The sequence below is a fragment of the Aethalodelphis obliquidens genome, unplaced genomic scaffold (genome assembly GCF_003676395.1).
Source record: "Aethalodelphis obliquidens isolate GAN/ISIS:26980383/991018 unplaced genomic scaffold, ASM367639v1 scaffold43, whole genome shotgun sequence".
Taxonomy (NCBI): Eukaryota; Metazoa; Chordata; class Mammalia; order Artiodactyla; family Delphinidae; genus Aethalodelphis; species Aethalodelphis obliquidens.
Window position 1 is genome coordinate 6,978,569 of NW_020837987.1, and position 20,572 is coordinate 6,999,140.

Sequence of the window (20,572 nt, forward strand, 5' to 3'; positions counted from 1 at the left end):
CTCAAGCCTTGCACAATTAATTATGTAACCTGCCAACAGATACCATTGATTATCCTTCCTTTGACTCACTTTCATTTGGCTTCTGTAATGTCAGACTCTTGGTTTTCCTTCCATCTCATGGTCTTCCTTAGCGTCTTTTGCTGGTCTGTCCTTTTATCCTTGAACTCTTAATGCTGGAACACACTGTGGATCGGTCTTTGCTATTCTTCTTCTCTCATTTACATGTAGGTCCTTAAAAATCTTAGCCTGCCTCCTTATTTTAAGTAAGTATAGGCAATAACTACCAAATTAATATAATCTCTACCATAGTACAAGCTAGAACAACCAAGTGCCCACTCAACATTGTCATTTTGTGTCTAAAAGACATTTCAAACATTCAAAACTGAACTCCCAGTCTTCTCCCACAAAACTGATGGAACTGTAGCTTTCCATATCTCAGCTGATGGAAACACATCTTTCCAGTTGCTAGGAACCAAAACCTTTGAGTTAATGTCACCCTGGACTTTTATCTTCCTCTCACAACTGACATCTAGTCCCTAAACAAATCTTGCCTGCTCCATCACATTTACCATATATCTATAATCCAACCACTTCTGACCACTGTTACCATCCTGGTCTGAGCCACCATCATCTTTCATCTGAATTAATGCCATAGCCTCCTACCCACTTAGTTTTTTTGTTTGTTTTAATAGCAACATGTCAGATCATGTCCTCTGCTCAAAACTCTCCAAGGGCTGCCCATTTCCCTCCGAATAAAATCCAAAATGCTCACAATGACTTACAAGGCCTTACAAGATATGGCCCTGTTATCTGACCTCCTCTATCAATCATCTCCTTGCACAGACGTCTACAGTAGCTTCCCTGATATTCCTCAAATACACCAGCATAGTCCCATTGTGAAGCCTTTGCTCTAGCTTTTTCCTCTGTCTGGTATGCTCTTCCCTTAGATAACTGCAGACTTACTCCTTCATACCTTCAAATCTTGACTCAAATCTTTCCTTCTCCATGGTCGACTCTGATCATTTTATTTCATACAGCAAAAAATATTATCATATTCCTCTCAACTCCTTCTGAATGACCTCCCCCCATATCATTTATGTTCTAACATATTCTACAATTTATTATTATTCCATCTCCTCCTGCTAGAATTGCTCATTAATACAGTATATCCTAAACACCTATGATAGTAGCTGGAATACAGTAAATACTTAATAAATATAACTAATTTTAGAATGACAGGCGTGGGTGGGGAAAGCATTTTAAAGTCATCTTTGCTAGGAGGCTCACTGCCTTTGCATGGTTGGGGCAATGGTCTCACTTTTTTGTTCAGACTGCTACTTTAAATCACTATAAATGGCTTCAGTTGGGGGTAGAGAATCGGTTTGGTGTTTTGAATCCCATAAGTTTCAAAACTGTGAATTTACCATCAACCTGGATTGAGCACCTGCAGGCCTGACATAGCATCTCTTAACAAAGCAATGTCACTTTCAATCTCTGCTAGCAGCCTCTCTGTAGCTAACTGTACACTAAATTCATCTCTTTCACAGGACATTACTGAAAGCAGAAAGAAACATCCAACACACACATTCTGAATCACTCCTTCCATTTCCCCTAACATTACAGCCTTAATTGGTACAAGATCTTCCTTGTAAGATGGTAAGGAGTCTGCTCATTTCAGTTTCCTAGCCTGAAATGAGCAGATCCTCATTCTCCATCACCCTAAGTTAATGCCATATTTGAGATTTCTTTTACCCACAGCACTCCACTTCCAGGTACAAACTTTTATATCCATAATAATTATTAATGTCAATAACAAAATGACAACAACATCAACAAATAAGAAGTTTAATTTTATATAAAGAAATACAGAAGGCAGGCAGACCCAAATTGGTATGACTGTTTCATAAAATCAGCATAGGTGTAGACGTGTTCTGTATTTCTGCTCCAACATCCTTAATACCCAGATACCATTCTCAAGGTCCCCATAAAATTGCCAGAGGTGCAGATTAAATATCCACATTGTAGGCAGGGAAACAAAAAAAGTGCAGGGAGGAAATAAGGATTTCTTAAATGTCCTATTCATACAAATACCACTTACATCTTATGGATCTGCAAGGGAGGCTGAGATAGCTTTTCAGCCAAGAATTCTATTACTGAAGAAGGGAAAATGAATATTGGGTAGGGAAACAGCAGTCTCTGACACAGATTCTTATCAGTTTTCATAGCAAAATAGTCTATAAATGTCAGTTTTTTGGTTTAATTCAAAAGCCGTGCATTCAAGTTTTTAAAAATTTCCTAGTATAAAGATTTATTTTGGCTATCCAATTTTTTTCATTTCTAAGTAACATTCTTGAACTGTGGTCAGAGATGGTAGAAAATATGAGCTTTTGGACTTTGTTACAATTCACTTCACACCTCTTCAGCAATCCACTGATTAAATGTACAGGTGGTTTTTTTTTTTTACTCTATGAATTTCCTCGTACAGCATATGGGATGAGATGTGAATGAAAGCTTTCTCATATTCATTATAGCATACAGTGCCTCCCACTCAAAAAATCAGGGTTAAATGTTAATGAAAGATTCTCAACATTCATTATACTAATAAATGTCCTCCTCTCATGCAAATTCTCTAAAATGACATGAGTCATAATGGTAGCTTATATCTGTGATATGCTATGTTGAAGGCACTGTCCTAAGAACTTTATTATGTAACTACTTACATAATACTTCCAAGAATCTTATAAGGAATTAGTCTTAGGTCTATCTGATAACTGATTAAACCAAAGCAGTGGTTAATTATCATGTTAAATGTCACGAAGGAAATCAACTGAGTCAAGATAATGTTGAAAAAGACATGCTATGGCTAAAAGTCTTCCTACATTTACATTAACAGAATTATTCCCTATTATAATTTGCTAAAGTTTAGTAGGTTTTTCTACATGGATTACATTATCATTATCTTTCCCCCATACAAATTCACTGATGCTGAACTTTATGAAGCAAATGTGTTTGCATATTCACATTTTAAGAATTCTTTGATGATAATGAATTAATGACCAGAGAAGGCTCTCTATATTAGTCACAAGCATCAGATAATTCATATATAAACTTGTGAGCCATGACTGAAGTCTATTTCACATTCCTTATATTCAAAAGATTTCTCACTGATATGAACCCCTTGATGTTGAGTTAGCTGTGAACCACGAGTAAAGGCCTTCCCACATTCCTTACACTGATATGGTTTCTCACCAGTATGAACTCTCTGATGTCGAGAAAGATGTGAGCTCTGAGTAAAGGCTTTTCTACACTCTTTGCATTCATAGGGTTTCTCACCAGTATGGATTCTCTGATGTAGAGTAAGTTGAGAACCGTGACTAAAGGCCTTCCCACATTCCTTGCATTCATAGGGTTTTTCTCCAGTGTGAATTCGCTGATGTTGAGTAAGTTGTGAACCACGAATAAAGGCCTTCCCACATTCCTTACACTGATATGGTTTCTCACCTGTATGAATTCTCTGATGCTGTATAAGTAGTAAGCCACGAGCAAAGGCCTTCCCACATTCATTACATATGTAGGGTTTCTCACCAGTATGAAGTCTCTGATGTTGAGAAAGATGTGAACTCTGCGTAAAGGCCATTCTACATTCTTTACATTCATAGGGTTTCTCACCAGTATGAATTCTCTGATGTTGAGTAAGCTGTGAGCCACGAATAAAAGACTTCCCACATTCCTTACACTCATAGGGTTTCTCACCAGTGTGAATTCTCTCATGTTGAGTAAGTTCTGAGCCACGACTAAAGGTCTTTCCACATTCTTTACACTCATAGGGTTTTTCACCAGTATGAATCCTTTGATGTCGAGTAAGGAGGGAGCCACGATTAAAGGCCTTTCCACATTCCTTACACTGATAGGGTTTCTCACCAGTATGAATCCTCTGATGTTGAGTAAGTTGTGAGCCATGACTGAAGGTCTTTCCACATTCCTTACATTCATAGGGCTTCTCATTGGTATGAATTCTCTGGTGTTGAGTAAGTTGTGAGCCACGGATAAAGGCCTTCCCGCATTCTTCACATTTATAGGGTTTTTCACCAGTATGAATCCTCTGATGTTGCATAAGTAATGAGCCGCGAATAAAAGCTTTTCCACATTCCTGACATTCGTATGGCTTTTCCCCATTATGAATTTTCTGATGTTGAGAAAGCTGTGAGCCACAAATAAAAGCTTTGCCACATTCCTTACATTCATAGGGTTTTTCACCGGTATGAATTCTCTTATGAAGAATAAGTTGTGAGAGCTGCGTAAAGACCTTTCTACATTCTTTACATTCATAGAGTTTCTCACCAGTATGAAGTCTCTGGTGCAGAGTAAGTTGTGAGTTCTGAGTAAAGGCCTTCCCACATTCTTTACATTCATAAGGTTTCTCCCCAGTATGGACTTTTTGATGTCGGGTGAGTTGTGAGCTTCGAATAAAGGCTTTCCCACATTCTTCACATTTATATGGTTTTTCACCAGTATGAATCCTATGATGTAAAATAAGTTGTGAGCTCTGAGTAAAGGCTTTCCCACATTCCTTGCATGCATAGGGTTTCTCACCAGTATGAAGTCTCTGATGAAGACTGAGTTGTGAATCACGACTAAAGGCCTTCCCACATTGCTTACATTCATAGGGTTTTTCACCAGTATGAATACTCTGATGTTGAGTTAGGTGTGAAGCTCGTCTAAAAGCCTTCCCACATTCCTTACATTTATAGGGTTTCTCAGTAGAATGACACCTGGGAAGTTGAGATAAGTAAGTATGCTGATTGAAAATAGACATTTTTTCATATATGATCATCCCTTGACTGAAATATTCCTCCTGATTTTCTTGTTGCTTTTCCAATGTGCCTTTGACTTCCAAATAATCTCTGGAATTGGACTCCTCAAGATCACAGTTTTCAAGCCTGGCACTCATTTCCCATTGGGATAATTCTGTTTCATAAGTATCCTCTTTTGGAGTTAAGTCCTTGTTTGCACCCCTTGAAGGCAAGTCTGAAAAATAAGAGAACATCAAAAATTTCTTTTGTCTTTCAAAAGACCTTCCACAGTAGAAAAAACTATATGTGAGAAAATATATATGGAAATAATATCCATAGAAAATAACTGGCTTACCTCAGAGTTTTTCAAACATTGTGTACTACTTGCCTTTCACATCACGACCTGATACATGCAAAGTTTCATAAAACAATACCTATTGTTTTCTATTCTATTCTACACTACACTATTCTAGTCATCTTTTTCTCTCCATCCCACCTTCTCTATCTCACACAAAAAGTCAAAAACCACTAAACTGATTTCATGCTGCAGTAATGTGTTGCTACCCAGAGTTTGAAAAAACATTAGTTTAGAATGATTTCATATATTAATATGTATAAAGGCACACGAGTGATCAGAGAATAATGAAAACTACACTTAGAAGATAAGGGAAGGGACTTCCCTGGTGGCACGGTGGTTAAGAATCCACCTGCCAATGCAGGGGACACAGGTTCGATCCCTGGTCTGGGAAGATCCCACATGCTGTGGAGCAACTAAGCCCATGCACAACTACTCAGCCTGTGCTCTAGAGCCAGCGAGCCACAACTACTGAAGCCCATGTGCCTAGAGCCCATGCTCCACAATGAGAAGCCACTGTAATGAGAAGCCTACACACCACAACGAAGAGTAGCCCCCACTCGCTGCAACTAGAGAAAGCCCTTGTGCAGCAACAAAGACCCAACACAGCCAAAAACAAATAAACAAATAAATTAATTAATTTTAAAAAAAGAAGATAAGGGAAGAGATTAAGAAAACCTTATAGGTCCGTAGTTCTCAAATTTTGGTGGGGATCAAAATCACCTAGGGGCCTTAAAGATTCCCAAATAACCACACAAGACTAACTGAATCTGAATCTAGTGAATCAGAAAAAAGAGCTTGGAAATCTCTAGTTTTAATGCTTTCCACTAACAGATTCCGATTCAACTTCAGATTATGATTAGCTATCTTTGCCTAAAATTTTAAAATAGCTTCCAAATTAAACTTCTAAAATAAAATCCAAATGCCTTCCATGACTTTGAGGAAGCTCTCCATGGTTCCTGCCTAAGTATCTGATTCCCCATGAGCCTTCTCAGCTTTGCTCACTATTTGCCAAACATATTAGCTTCCTTTTAGCTCTGAAAATCACAAAGCCTATTTCAACTTACAACTACCTAGAGCCTGTCCTAGGTCTCTGGACTGTTCTGAATGAGATACTCTATATAAGCCAATTCTCAACCTAAGGTCTCAATTTAAATGCCAGTTCCTGAATCTTAAACATCTATTTCTGGTAACAGAAGACTAGGTAATTTAAATGAACCTTTCTAATGACGAGAGCAATTATACAAATTGGACAAAATATAAATGGCACCTGACTGAAGGCATTAGAGAATTCATATAAGAATAAAGAGTTGGTGGGCTAGAAGTTGAAAGATATGAAAACTCAGAGAAATAAGTCCAACATTTGGGGCTACTTTTCCATTTGGGGAGGTCTTACAATTCTAGAAAAGGCAAGTGAGATGTGGAGAAACTAAACAGTGTTTTGGACCATTTCATGGGTCTTGGGTGACAAGAACTGGAGAACAAGACTCAACATAAATTCTCCATACTTTGGGTTGGGAGCCCAGAGGGCTACAATGAGGAATAGGGAGAAACAGTAGACCAGTCTGGGCAGGGTCTGAAGTATGAATCATATTTGAATCATCTCAAACTCAGATATCTGGACTGAGGTAATTCAAGATCGCTTGTCATAAGCAAACCTAAATCTTCACTGAAGATGAAGGCTTAAAATTGCTTTTATAATTTCTCTTTACAGTGTCTAGCTCTCAATAAAAATTGACCAGGTAAATGAGGATAAAAGACAAATTAACTAAAAATCAGGAGAAAAAAGACAAAAGAAACGGACCTATGAGGGCTGTAGTTATGTATCCATCACCACAGTAATGATAAACAACAAGAGTTCTACTATTCCTAGATACTCTTGTGCCATCCCTTTGCAGTAGATCTCTCTTCACCCTAGGGGAAGATGCCTGGAAACCACTGATCTGTGTCTTCCCCAATACCTCCCTACAGATGCAAACAAAAGTACATCCATACTAAATTTAAGATAAAAATGCAAAAAGTGATCATATACCTCTCCAATTGCCTAGCCTCTTGCATACTACTTCCTAGGTACTAACCATGGTTATCTTCTTTAGTTCTCCCTATCCTAACCAATGAAAATACCAAGTTGCTTTTACTTATTTTTAGTTCACCCTGTTTTGTTTCTTTATGCCCTCTCATGTTTTTTCTTATTTACTCTTCTATCCAAGGCAAGTCTATTTGTTCATCCCAGAAGAATATCTTTTATCATTTCTCAGGCACTGCTACAGGTCAAAGACATAACAAAAGGCTTCTGTAATCTTACGGAATGCTGGGGATGTTGGAGAGAAAAAAAAGCAATTATTCAATATAAGGGAAAGAGTCTGGAGTGATAAAGTTCCTGGTATTCTATTTTAAAAAGAGTAGGTTGGATGGAAATATAGATCAAGAAAAAGAACACACACAAAATTCTCATACATTACATAATGGGAATGCAAAACAGTACAACCATGATGAAAAACAATTTGGTTGTTTCTTATAAAGATAAACATATACGCAGCATATGATCCAGCAATCATAGGTATTTACACTTATATCCAGATAAACATCTGTACACCAAAAATCACAGTAGCTTTATACATAATCGCCAAAAAAATGGAAACACAAATGTCCCTCAAAAGGTGAGTGAATCAACAAACTCTGGTATTTCCATACAATGGAACAATACTCAGCAATAAACAGAAACAAACTATTGATTTATGCAATAATATAGATAAATCCTAAATATATTTTACTAAGTGAAAAAAGCCAGACCCCAAAGGCTATAAATTTTGATTCTCATTTGTATAATATTCTGGAAAAGGCAAAACTGTAGGACTGAAAATAGGTCAGTTTACATAGGTTGGAAGGAGGAAGGATTTGACAACAAAGAGACAGCATGAGGGATTTTAAGGGTGTAATGCAACTGTTGTATATTATGACTGTGACAGTGGATACACCTGATATGTAATGGTGCATCAGATTTCCTGAAGAACACACAAAAAAAATGTTGGATAAAACATGACAAACCACTTTCTAAAAGTAAGCCAAGCATAAAAGAAAGTAAAGAAGATCCACAGGGGACACAATGAAATAAAAAACAGAAACTAGAGAGGTAAACATGTTTTGAAGCCACAGCTATCTTCAGGACATTTGCTGTCTTCAATGGCCTACATTTGAATCTTAATGATTAAAAAAAAAAATCCAAGAGACAAGGCCTTGGACCAATAATAGGTCAGGGATTAGAAATAAACCTCTTCACAAAATTGGAACCATCCAAAGCCTACAGTTCAGAGGGAGGAAAAAAATCCTCTGGAGTCAAAGGAAAAAGACAAGGAAATCTTAGTCTTAGCAATTTTAAGAAATCTTTTACTCTGAGATGGGGAGTCATTGGAAGGTTGTGAGAAGCAGCATGACAAACTCTGACTTTGCTTAAAAATGATCCTTCTAGTTATTTTGTTTAAATTTTAAAAAAAAGATAGTCAGTGGGAAAATACAGAAGCTAGGTGGATAGAAGTTAGGAGGCTATAGCAATAATCCACATGGCTCAGGCTAGAGTGTGGAGGAAGGGGTGGAGAAAGTGAGATGTCATTGCATTCTGGATATATTCTGAATGAAGAGGATTTGATGATGGATTGGACATGCAATATGAAAGAGAAAAGTCAAAGAAAACTCTAAGTATTTTGCCTGAGCATCCAGAACAATAAATGTGCTGTTTACTGTGAACTTCTCATTATAGTAGAAGGTTTGGGAGAGAATATCAAGAGTTTGGTTTTGAACTATTTGGTTTTGGACTTTACATGGTAAAGATGTTGAGTAGACAGGCGTATATGGGGTTCTGGGGACATACATGGATTAGATTTATAAATTTGGGAATCGTCGACAAATAGATGACACTTAAAACTATGGGATTTGATGAAATCATCCAGGGAGCCTTTGGACACAGAAGAGATGGGAAGAGAAGGGAAGAAAAGATAAGGGAAGTTTGAGGATTGAGCCCTCGAGCACTTCAACATTTAGAGGTCAGGTCGATGAGAAGAAACTAGCAAGGGAGATTAAGAAGGAGCAGCCAAAAAAAAGAAAAAAAAATAAAGGAGCAGCCAATGACAAGGAAGATGGAGAAAAATTAGGAGAGTGTGGAATCCCAGAAGCCAAGTGAAGCAAGTGTTTTAAGGAAGAATGATCAATTATGTCACATGCTGAAAGATGAGGTAAATGGTGACTTCTCATTTAACAAAGTCTTTAGTGATATGGAGGATACTAGTGATCTTCACTAGGTAGTTTTGGTGGAGAAATGGGGATAAATTTTGATTGAAGCAGATTTAAGAGAGCATGGGAGAAGAGCTGGTGGTAGGGAGCGTGGAAAATTCTTTTGAGAAGTTCTGTTGTAGAAAGTAGCAGAGAAATAGGGCTGTAGCAAGAGGAAAATATGTGTTTAGAGATTTGTGTCTGTTTTGTTTTTCCTTTTAAGATGAGCTAAGTTACATGTTTGTGTGCTTTTAAGTAGCTCTCTGCAAGAAACAACTCTTTGCAGGAACCAGCACTTTGCAGAAGGCCTTTTGCCTTGTCACTTCAGTGAAGCTATATTTTAACTAACTTTTACACCAGATGCCCCCATGCTTAACTAACCTCCAGCCCAATCACACCTTTGAAATCTACTGATCACACAATGCCCTGCCTAATCTGTTGATTCTTTCCTTAAAGAAGCAGAAATGAAGAATAAGTAATTAACGGATGACAAGATCCTTTCCCCAGCCTTCCTTTCAGTAATCCCACGAGCAAACTACATGAACAAGATAGCATCTAAAGGAAGATCACAAGAGTCAGTAAGTCTGCACGTAATGGAAAATGACTAGGAATCTGACCCGCTACCTTAATGATTAACTGAGATCGTTTCCCCTTTTATCCCTTTAAAAACTTTCATGGCCAAGCAGAATCTTCGGAGTTGGTTCTGGGACACAAGTCCTCCTTCTCTCCAGGTTGCAAGCCTCCTGAATAAAGCAACCTTTTCTTTTCTAACCAACACTTGTCTTTCAAGTATTAGCTTTCAAGTGGTGAATAGCCGAACCTGAGTTTGGTAACATGCTGATAAAAACGATTATAACAGATATAGACAAGCTGATGTTTCAGGAGACTAAGAGAGCAATCACTTCAACAATGTCCTCAAACAGATGAGTAGGACTGGCATTTAGTATATAAGTGGAGGTACTGGACTTAGATAAAAGCACAGAAATTCATCTATGATAATAGGAAAAGAGGCAGAATGACTATGGGTGCAGGGAGGTAGATTGATGAAGCTTAAGTTTGTAGGAGTTCTTTATCAGTTTCCAGTGAAATCAGCTCAGGGCAATCATCTTAGAGTCAGGCAAGAGGAATCAGAACAGCCATGGCCTTAGGCAACTAACAACTTAGCTCTGAAGTAAATAAGCAAAAATTGATAGCCTTACAAAGAGAAACTGATAAATCCACAGTCAAAGTAGAGGACTATAATATTGTGATATAATAAGAAGCAGTATATTTGGACTTTGTCCCTGTTTTCTGGGAGAAAGCTCCTTAAACTTTCAGCATTTCCTGAGTGATAAAGGTAAAAAGAATGTTTTTAGTTATTCATAACATGTCCCTTTCAACCACATGAGTTTATGTTAATGAGGTGAGTTTTGGAAAGCCCCCAAGGACAGGAGCTGGTTGCCAGGGGAACCAACCATGTAATTAAAGCATTGGAACTTTCAGCCACTCTCCACCTCTGAAAAAGGGAGAGAGGTTGGAATTTGAATTAATTGCTAATGGCCACTGAATTAATCAATCATGCCTACATAATGAAGCCTCCATGAAAAATCCTAACAGGAGGGGTTCAGAGAGCTTCTGGGTCAGTGAACACTTTGAAGTGCTAGAAGGGTGGTGCACCTGGAGAGGGCACAGAAGTTCTGCAACTCTTCTCCATGCCTTCCTATAGTGTTAAGCCTTACAGTTGGCTTTTTTTTCTTTTTTGTAATGCAAGAGTATGACTTAAGCTTTGACTGTCAAGGCATTCACTTCAACCATGTCTGGATCAAATAAACACATTGCCAGGCACATGATTAGATAAAGAGGCAGGCTGAATCAGGCTGTCTCCCCACACTAAGGCTCCTTTGTTTTAGAGATCTTGATTGATTTCAATAATTGACCATTTGGGCCACTTGTTTAAGAATTTAAAATTTGAGTTCAATGTCTGTGCTCCTAAAAAGCAACAGATACTGATGACTGATGGTATTATTGGCAAGATCATATATAACTGTTGTTGAACATAAAAAAACATGGAAATCCACCCAAGTCATTTTACAAAGTTAAATGAACTCGGGTAACAAAACTGGACAAAGAAAGCTCACAAACAGTCCAGTCTGTGGAAAACTAATCCAATCTCACAAACATAGGTAAATTTTTAAAAGAAAATATTAGCAACATAGAATCCAGCTGTGTATTTAAGGACTAATACATCATTATCAAATAAGGTTTACCCCACAAATGCAGAAATAGTTCAACATCAGAAAATGTATTTTCAGACCGTCTATTAAAAACTCTAATGGCTCTTCCTTAACCTAATTAAGGGTATTTACCAGAAACCGACAGAAACATACTTAATAAAAAAACTTTAAATTAAACATTAGAAGCACTCCCAATAAAGTCTGAAAAAAGACAATAATTGTTTTCAAATTGTGATACAGTCAAATATTCAGCTCCTACTGATTAGTTTTCACAAAATGGTACAAATAGAAAAGAAAGGGATCACACATTATATGTAGAGAGCAAAATTATCTACCTAGAAATCCAACATGATCCATCACAAAACTATTAGATATTTCTATAAGGTTATTATCAATTTACAGAAAGCAATATTTTGCTCTACCTATATATGTATGTATATATATGATTTTTGTCTGAGAACAAAATATTTCTATTTATAATATCAACAAAATTTATAAAGTACTGAGGAAATTACTTAACAAGAAATGTGCAAGACCTTTTAAAAAGGCAATGAAACTTTACAGAAGGACATAAAAAGAAAAGTAGATATAGCATGTTCAAAGAAAGAAGGATTCAATATTGAAAGTATGTGAATGGTGCATCAGATTTCCCCAAAACACCATGAAATGCTAGATAATATATATCAAATACCCTTTTACAAGTATGCCATGCTTAAAGGAAAATAAAGCAGATCCAAAGGGGGCAAAATGAAGAGATCATCAGATACTAGAGGTCAGCATGCTCTGAAGTCACAGCTACCCTCAGGACATTTGTTGACTTCAATTGCCCAAAAGTTTATACCTTACTGGAATGAAAAAAACCCAAGAGACAAAAAGCCTTGGGCCCACTAAACGTCAAGGACTAGCACTGAACCTCTTCACAAAATCAGAACTGTCCAAGGCCTACAGTTCAGACAAAGGAAAAGAAAAATCCATCTGATCTCAAAGGAAAATGACAAGGTACATTTTTGTCTTGCCCTAGACTCTCAATGAAAAGAAGAAAAAATGCTATGGATAATTCATCATTACACAAGAGCCCCTATGCTTGCAAGAAACTGCAGAATTAGACCGGTTCCCCAGAAATTGTAATTGTTGAATGACACATGTAATATAAATGCTTAAAATATATGAAAATATAAAATCAAAACCATGAGGAAGAGAATATATAGAAGAAAAATAAGATCTAGGGGAGAGGGAAAATAACAAGTTCTAGAAATAAAACAATATAATCAATTATATTAAGATCTTAAAAAAAAATCTTAAAACAGCCAGAGAGAAAATACAGATTACTTACAAAAGGAACAACAATGAGACAGATGGTAGACTTCTCAAGAGCAACAACAGAAGCCAGAAGACAGTGGAATAATATCTACAGAACGCTGAGAAAAAAATAATTGTCAGTATAGAATTCCATACCCAGTTAAATCATCAGGCAAGAATGAAGATGAAACAAGGTTATATTGCAACAACAGAAATATAAATGAAGAGTATTTACTAACAATAGGTCTTGCTTAATGTATTTCATGATAAATAAAATGATCGCAGTATGAAGGAATGATGGAAGATGAATAGTGTGCAAATAAAACGATATTCATGTGAATAAATCTACAACCAAATATTGCCATTTTGTAAAACAAAAATAATGCCCATTTTGGGAGGTTAAAAGAAAACAGAATTAAAATATTAGTCAACAATAACATATTAAATAGGAAAGAATAACCAAAGTTAAAACATTCTAAGATTCTTTATATTGTCCTGGGAGAAGGGAGACATTAACTATAGCCTTTCTTAAGTATGTACTTGTTAAGTGACACAAACAATAATGATAATGATTAAATGACCAAAACAGGCAGAAATACTCTCAAAATATTTAAACTCACCAGTAATCACGGCAATATGTTATTCAATTTTTTATCTACAAATTTACAGATATTTTTAAGTGATGATATCTAGTGTTGGTCAAAGTGTAGAAAAAGAGTAAGTCATACACTGCTGGTACACGCCTGACAAGAATTTTGTGAAAATAAAATATGTATTTGACATAGAGATGAAAATATCACATCTCTCTATAAACCTCAATTCACTGCCACAGCAGCCACCAATTTATTTCAAGGTAGATACAGTCCTTGATATCTGTGTTTTTTAACTTGTTGGCCTTGAAATCCTAGGGATGAGAGTGAGGCATACAGTTTATTATAAGACCTCTACAAAGTAGTATGCAGACCAAATATTATATGTGGCTTGAATAACTATGTTTTATTATTAATAAAAACAATTAATATCTAGTAAAATATTTAATTTCCATTAAAAATGTATATTTTTTCTAACATCATTATAATTTAAGAAACTACAAAACTGCATTTGCATTAAGATGAATAAAATGCATGTGATAAAAAATTAAAGATAACCAGTAAAAGCATACAAATAGTGTATACCTTCCAAACTAAACAAGGGAGGAAGTGGAGTTTAAAAAAAACAAAAAACAAAAAAACTGTACCCATCCTGATTAAGGAAAGATTTTAAAAGGAAGCAAAGAAGATCAACAGAGTAATCCAAAAGCATAAAATAGGAGAGAAATAAATCCAAGCATACCGGCAATAACAATTAAATTTTAAAAATAAATTCTCAGATAATATCATATTACAGTAGTTACCAAACATGGCTGAACATTTATTTGAACAACCTAGGGAAATTCAAAAAATAATATCTCTGTCCCGTGTCCATAGATTGTGATTTAATTGGTCTGGGATGTGGCCTGGGATCTGGAATTTTTAAAAGGACTCCTGCTATTTCCAAAGTGCATATAAATTTGGAAATAGGGACTTCTCTGGTGGTCCTGTGGTTAAGACTCCATGCTCCCAATGCAAGGGGCCTGGGTTCCATCCCTGGTCAGGGAACTAGATCCCGCATGCTGCAACTAAGAGCCTGCATGCCACAACTAGAAGATTCCACATGCTGCAACTAAAGATCCTGTATGCCACAATGAAGATCCCGTGTGCTGCAATTAAGACCCAGTGCAACCAAATAAATATAAATAAATACTTTTGTAAAAGTTTAGAAATAATTTCTATATATTTTTCCAAAGTGATTATGCCAATTGATACTGACATCAGTAAGGTACAGTACACTTAAAAAAACAGATCTACTCACATACAATTCATATACCTACAGTTCATTCATTTAGAGTACATACAATTCAACAGTTTTTACTATATTCATAGAATTGTACAATAATCACCACAATCAAATTTTATAACATTTTTATCACCTCAAAAAGAAACCCCATACCTATTGGCAGTCATTTTCAATTTCCCCATTTTCATTTTCCAATCCACCCTCACCTCCCAGCTCCCACCTCAGTGCTGGGCAACCACTAATCTACTTCCTGTCTCTATGGATTTGTCTATTGTGGACATTTCATATAAATGGAATTATACAATATGTAGTCTTTGTGTCTGGCTTCGTTCATTTAGCATGTTTTCAAGGTTCATCTGTATTGTAGTATGTATCAGAACTTCATTCTTTTTTATTGCTAATATTCCATTGTAAGGATATACCAATTTTACTCACCTATTCATCAGCTGATAGACATTTGGGTCATTCCACTTTTTGGCTTTTATGAATAATGAGGTATATAGCACTTACGCATTTAAAAGTTGTAAACACTTGGTACTGTCATACTTCTCAATTTTTGCCAATCTAGGGCGTGTGAAATAATTATCTCACTGTGGTTTTAATTTGCATTTCCTGATTGCTAGTGAGGTTGAACAGTTTTTCATGATTATTGGCTATTTGCATTTCCTTTTCCTTGAACTGCCTATAAATGTCTTTTACCCAATTTTCCAAAAAAGGTTATTTACCTCTATAGGAGCTTTTTATATTCTAGATACTAACTTAATTCTTGTCAATATGCATTGCAATTATCTTCACCCAATTCACGGCTTGTCATTTACTTTCTTTATGACGTCTTTTTATAGAGAGAATAATTTTCATGCAAATTTATCAACCTTAGAATAATTATTTTTAAAAAGAACAGAACCTTTAGAAATGTTCAATTTAGTTCTCTTTCACATCTGTTCCTTTATAAAAATCTTTTATTGCTTTTCATTTTTGTAATTTAGTTTATTTCTTTAAGTATTTCACCAATAGTTTATATTTACATTTAAAAATTCCAATATGTTAAATCTTTTACCATGCGATCTATTGTTTCCTTAGATTACTTATCAACTCACCTGTGACCTGTTTCCTCGTGGGTTTGATGATCTTTGTGAGCTCATCTTTTGTTGATTAATTTGTGAGAATTCTAAAAGCCCTCTTACTTTCCTCCAGAGAGAATTTGCATTTGCTTCGGCCAGGATTCAGAGGGCACCACCTTAGAGAATAAAATTTCAACTCCTTTTTTTCTATTCTTTAACTATCCTTATTTCTTATTACTCTATCATTCACTTTTCTTTAGATATAATGTTTTTCTGTTCCTCCTACAAAGTTAATGCCCAGCCCAAGTCCTTTACACCTACTATTCCAACTGCCTGGAATACTGTTCCTCCAGATACTGGCCTGATTCATGCCCCTACTTTGGTAAAGTCTTTGTTCAAATATTACTTTCTTAGAGAGGTTTCTACAAAATCTACCTATCTAAAATAACCTACCCCCCCATTCCCCATTTAGTTCTTTCTCTGCCTATTCTACTTCGCCTTTATTCATACTGTTTATTGCTACCTGCAATTTTTATATTTATTAAATAAATAAATATATGCACATAAATATGCACACACATACACATATATTTTTGTTTCCTTATTTATTTTGTATTTCTCCCACAAGAATGTAAATTTCACCAAAATAGGAACCTTGTTTAGATCATTATTTCTCCAATGCCTACTACAGTCATTGGCATAGAATAGGCCCCTCAATAAATAAATATATTTTGAATAAATGAGTACATTTTAAAGAATGGAGACAAATGATATAAATCTAAATATTAAAAAAAATCTGGAAAGGAAATGACTCCCAAGTTTACATAAAAGGGTTGTTACAGGGGGAAAGAGAAGTGAAGGGGCAAGAGACAATTATATTCCAGCGACTTGAAGAGTCCAAAGACTAAAGTCATCATTTAGATGGGAAAATCAAGACAGAAGGAAGACAGGCAATTATATTTGAAGGCTGGAGAAGATAAATGTGCCCAATGAAACCATCCATGTCTACTTCCAGTAATTTGAAACTATTCCTTGGAGAATAATAAGAAATTCAGTTAATCACTTAAAAACAACATTGAAATAACAGAAAAGAAAGCAGCCATTCCAAAGGTAGATCCTGAAATACTAGGGGTAGATATCCTTACCTAGTGACACCAAGTTACTATAGTTCTCCAACATCACATCTCTATACAAATCCTTTTGAGCAGAGTCCAGGCATTCCCACTCTTCCTGAGAGAAGTCAATGGCAACATCCCTGAACATCACTGATCTCTGAAACACAAACATAATACTAGTTGTGGAAATAAAGAAAATATTTTTTCAATGGAAGGGGAGATGATAGAGAGCTCTCCACGAAGAAGGCAACAGAGCAAATAGGCTGGGAAGCCTCTTACATGGATAAGACACTAAAGAAATTGGTGCTTCTGAAGTTCCTTTTTATGCCTGTTGCTGTAGATATTTCCTGCATATAGAATATCTCATTTTACACATAAATCTGAGAATTAATAAAGTAAATGCAATGTCCCAATTGAAAGAAATAGCATACACAAGCACCCTGTACAATAGGTGTCTTACATATCATGCATTCTCAACAAATGCAAGTTTCTCTTCTTCTCTATTTAAGAAAGAAAAAATTTGGTATAGTTTTCTGTAAAACCTTATAAAATCTCTATCTTATAAGATTTGCATAAAATTAAAGAATTTATTGAAACCTCAGGTTCACCATTATATCAGAATATTACATAAGCATTTTCCTGGTTACCAATAATTTAGTAAATATTTTTAACAGACTGTAGAATAGCTCCATATAATGAATATATCTGACTTAATAAGTGTGCATCATTGAACACTTTAGGTTACATAAAGTAAGCATTTTTTAATTTTGGGAGTTTATAATTCTCAACGGCATCATCACGTGAATAATGATCTTTCTTGTTACTATTAATCACTTAAAAACTTACCTTTTCTTTATTCTAAGCAACATAAAGGTAGAAAAGATAATCTAAACTTACACATTCAAGATTAGCACAAAATGTTGAATCTCAAAATGATCCATGTTACTGGTATTCGTCAATCACAGATTCCCAGGGAAGATCCCTGATCTCTCTGTATTCAATCCCTAATATGTTCCTTATCTTAAAAGCTCACAAAGCACGAGGTTTGCCATGTATGGACACTAAGCCCAGTCAAGACCAAATCCTATCTTGTCTAACCAGGAAATGTAGGTCTAAAGAGAAGGTCAAAGTTTTCTCATGGGTGGTATGTACAAATCTTAAAAAATCAGGGACTCTGCTTTTGTTATATCAGTGTTCCCAGTCAAAGATGCTCATTGGACTTTTGCGTAAGTATGTGAATATAGGTTAGATTAGAAAGACATACTTAGGGAAGACACTATCACTTATAAGACTGGAAAAAACTGGAAAGCACATTCATGAATGGGGTGAGTCAGGAAGGAACTTTTAGGAATAAGGAATGCAAACATGCACGTATTCTGTAAAAAAGTGATTATTTAAAGAGGGCACAAGGAAACACTGATTTACCTGAGCCATGGTTTTTACAGCTGCAAGAAATGATCAATCATCTTCTGGGTTCCTATCTTAGAGAAGCACAGAGTCTGGAAAAGGCAGTACTGGGGAGGAGAAACAGAACCATGAGACCATGCTTTTTGCAAACCTCCAAATGGGTAAGTTAGAGTTATCTTTGTTGTTCTCCTCTTCCTGTCTCTTTCTCCCATCCCCAAAATATACACTAAGCAGTGGAGATACAGGTGGTGATTCTTACCCTGGTCAAACTCAATGCTCTCTCTATATACAAAGAGGAAACATTTACAACGTCTTTACTGTTTCTGAAATGAAACTTATAGGTAATAAAACACACATATACATTATATCAAAAACAGAGATAATGACCAACTGTTAAACTTTAATATGTTAATAACCATATACAACTACATAGAAGGCTCAAATAGTTAAATACTTAGGCTTACAACTACTTAAAATGAACACATTTAGATTTTTAAGATTACAATATTTAACTTAATATGGTTGACATCTTTTATTTATAGTTGACATTTTTAAAAAAGGCCATATATGTATGTATGTGTGTGTATGTGTGTGTAGAATCAATGAAATGCATTACTACAAATGAAGACTTCTACAAGTATGTGATACTAGCAAGTCTTATCACAAGCAGTGTTGCCATCAGTGCTGTAACTTTTTAAAATGGTTTAAAAAAACTCAGTAAATTTCCGAATAAAACAAAGTACAATCTTTTCTCAATCAAACTATGGTAGCATTCCTGGAAGATTTAGCTGACAGTAAAACCATGCAATAATAGTAAAATAGATAAGTGCAGCAATTCAAAAAAAATCAGGCAAAAAATGCTTTACGTGAGAGGTGCCAGACCCAGATAATTATAAACACATTTTACCCCCAGCTATGGTCCTCATTTTGCAGGTCACAGACAATTTCTTTGTTGTGCACTTCAGGACATCTAGAAGTTGGCAAACTACTGCCCACCAATTATTTTTAAAAATAAAGCTTTACTGGAACACATCTATATTCATTCACTTATATACTGTCTTTGGCTACTTTCACACTATAATGGCAGAGTTGAACAGCTGCAAGAGAGACCATATGGCCCATAAAGCCTAAAATATGTACTGTCTAGCCCTTTACAGAAAAGCTTTCTAAGCTGTGATCTAGATCCATGGTTTGCTTCAGTCCTTCAAAAGCCAGAAGCCTTCACCCTCAACCCAGTTATTTAAACATTCAAAAGAACCCAGATATATTTCGAAAACACCCCTAGGGAAAGTCACTGCCCCTACAGAGAATCATTGATATAGGTGATCAATAAATATTTAATTAGAAATTCCACTTCTTCCAGCTACGATAACTGTGCCCATCGTAACGATAAACAAAGAATTCAGATAAGATGTAAATTCAGAATTAAAAAAAAAATCATCACAGAGCTGAAGACACAAATACATTTAAATGAATTAAACTCCAAAAAGTGCCAAGTTCTTCATAAAAGACATGTATATGGATGCTCCCATCCCTGGCAGGGCTTAAACTAAATTTTACTTAACTTAAAGGTAAACAGTCCAACTATTCCAATAAAAAGACAATGTCAAGGCAAGATAAAAAAGCAAATTCCAATTGTATGCTCTTTACAAGAAATGCACTTTAAACATAAACAGATGGGTTAAAAGTTAAATGGAGAAAGCAAGAAACTAATACAACATTGTAAAGCAACTATACTCCAATAAAGATTAGAAAAAAGTTAAATGCAGAAATATACACCATACAAACACTAAGCATAAGAAAGCTTGTGTACCTGTATTAATATAAGGCAAAATAAAGAGTAACACTGGCAATAAATGATAAATTCATCAAGAAAACACAGCAATCCTAAATGTGTAAAGATATAACAAAAGAGTATCAACATATATAAAGTAAAACTTGAAAGAACTAAAGGAAGAAAGAGACAAATCCACAATCAGATTTGGAAGTTTTAACATCTTTCTCTCAGTAATTGATACAACAAGTAGATTCTTAAAAATCAGTAACAATATAGAGGATTCATACAACACTATCAAGTACCATGATATAACTGATACCATACCCAACTCTCAAGAATACCACACTCAACTGTCAAGAGCTGAGCTGTGCTAGATAGAGCTGAGCTGCTGGTTGTCAGAAAAGCTGACGA

The 20,572-nt window shown here is 35.6% G+C and overlaps 1 protein-coding gene across 6 annotated transcripts in view; it reads right to left on the reverse strand.

The window, feature by feature from the left end:
- The window catches only part of LOC113605507 (zinc finger protein 420), a 38,248-nt gene that overhangs the window by 9,440 nt on the left and 8,236 nt on the right, over nucleotides 1-20,572 (reverse strand). For 2 of the 6 annotated variants that reach the window (XR_003427256.1, XM_027078891.1), the window contains exons 3-5: nucleotides 18,403-18,491; nucleotides 17,008-17,134; nucleotides 3,502-5,028 (exon numbers count right to left, since the gene is read on the reverse strand). Coding sequence is in view for 5 of the 6 variants with exons in the window: in XM_027078891.1 (XP_026934692.1) it covers nucleotides 3,502-5,028; nucleotides 17,008-17,134; nucleotides 18,403-18,411 (1,663 nt within the window). In the remaining variant the exon portion in view is untranslated. Of the gene's footprint in view, nucleotides 1-1,990; nucleotides 5,029-12,960; nucleotides 13,046-15,898; nucleotides 16,016-17,007; nucleotides 17,135-18,402; nucleotides 18,492-20,572 lie in introns of those variants that run through there. The other 4 variants (XM_027078887.1, XM_027078890.1, XM_027078888.1 and 1 more) reach the window with 4 other exon arrangements.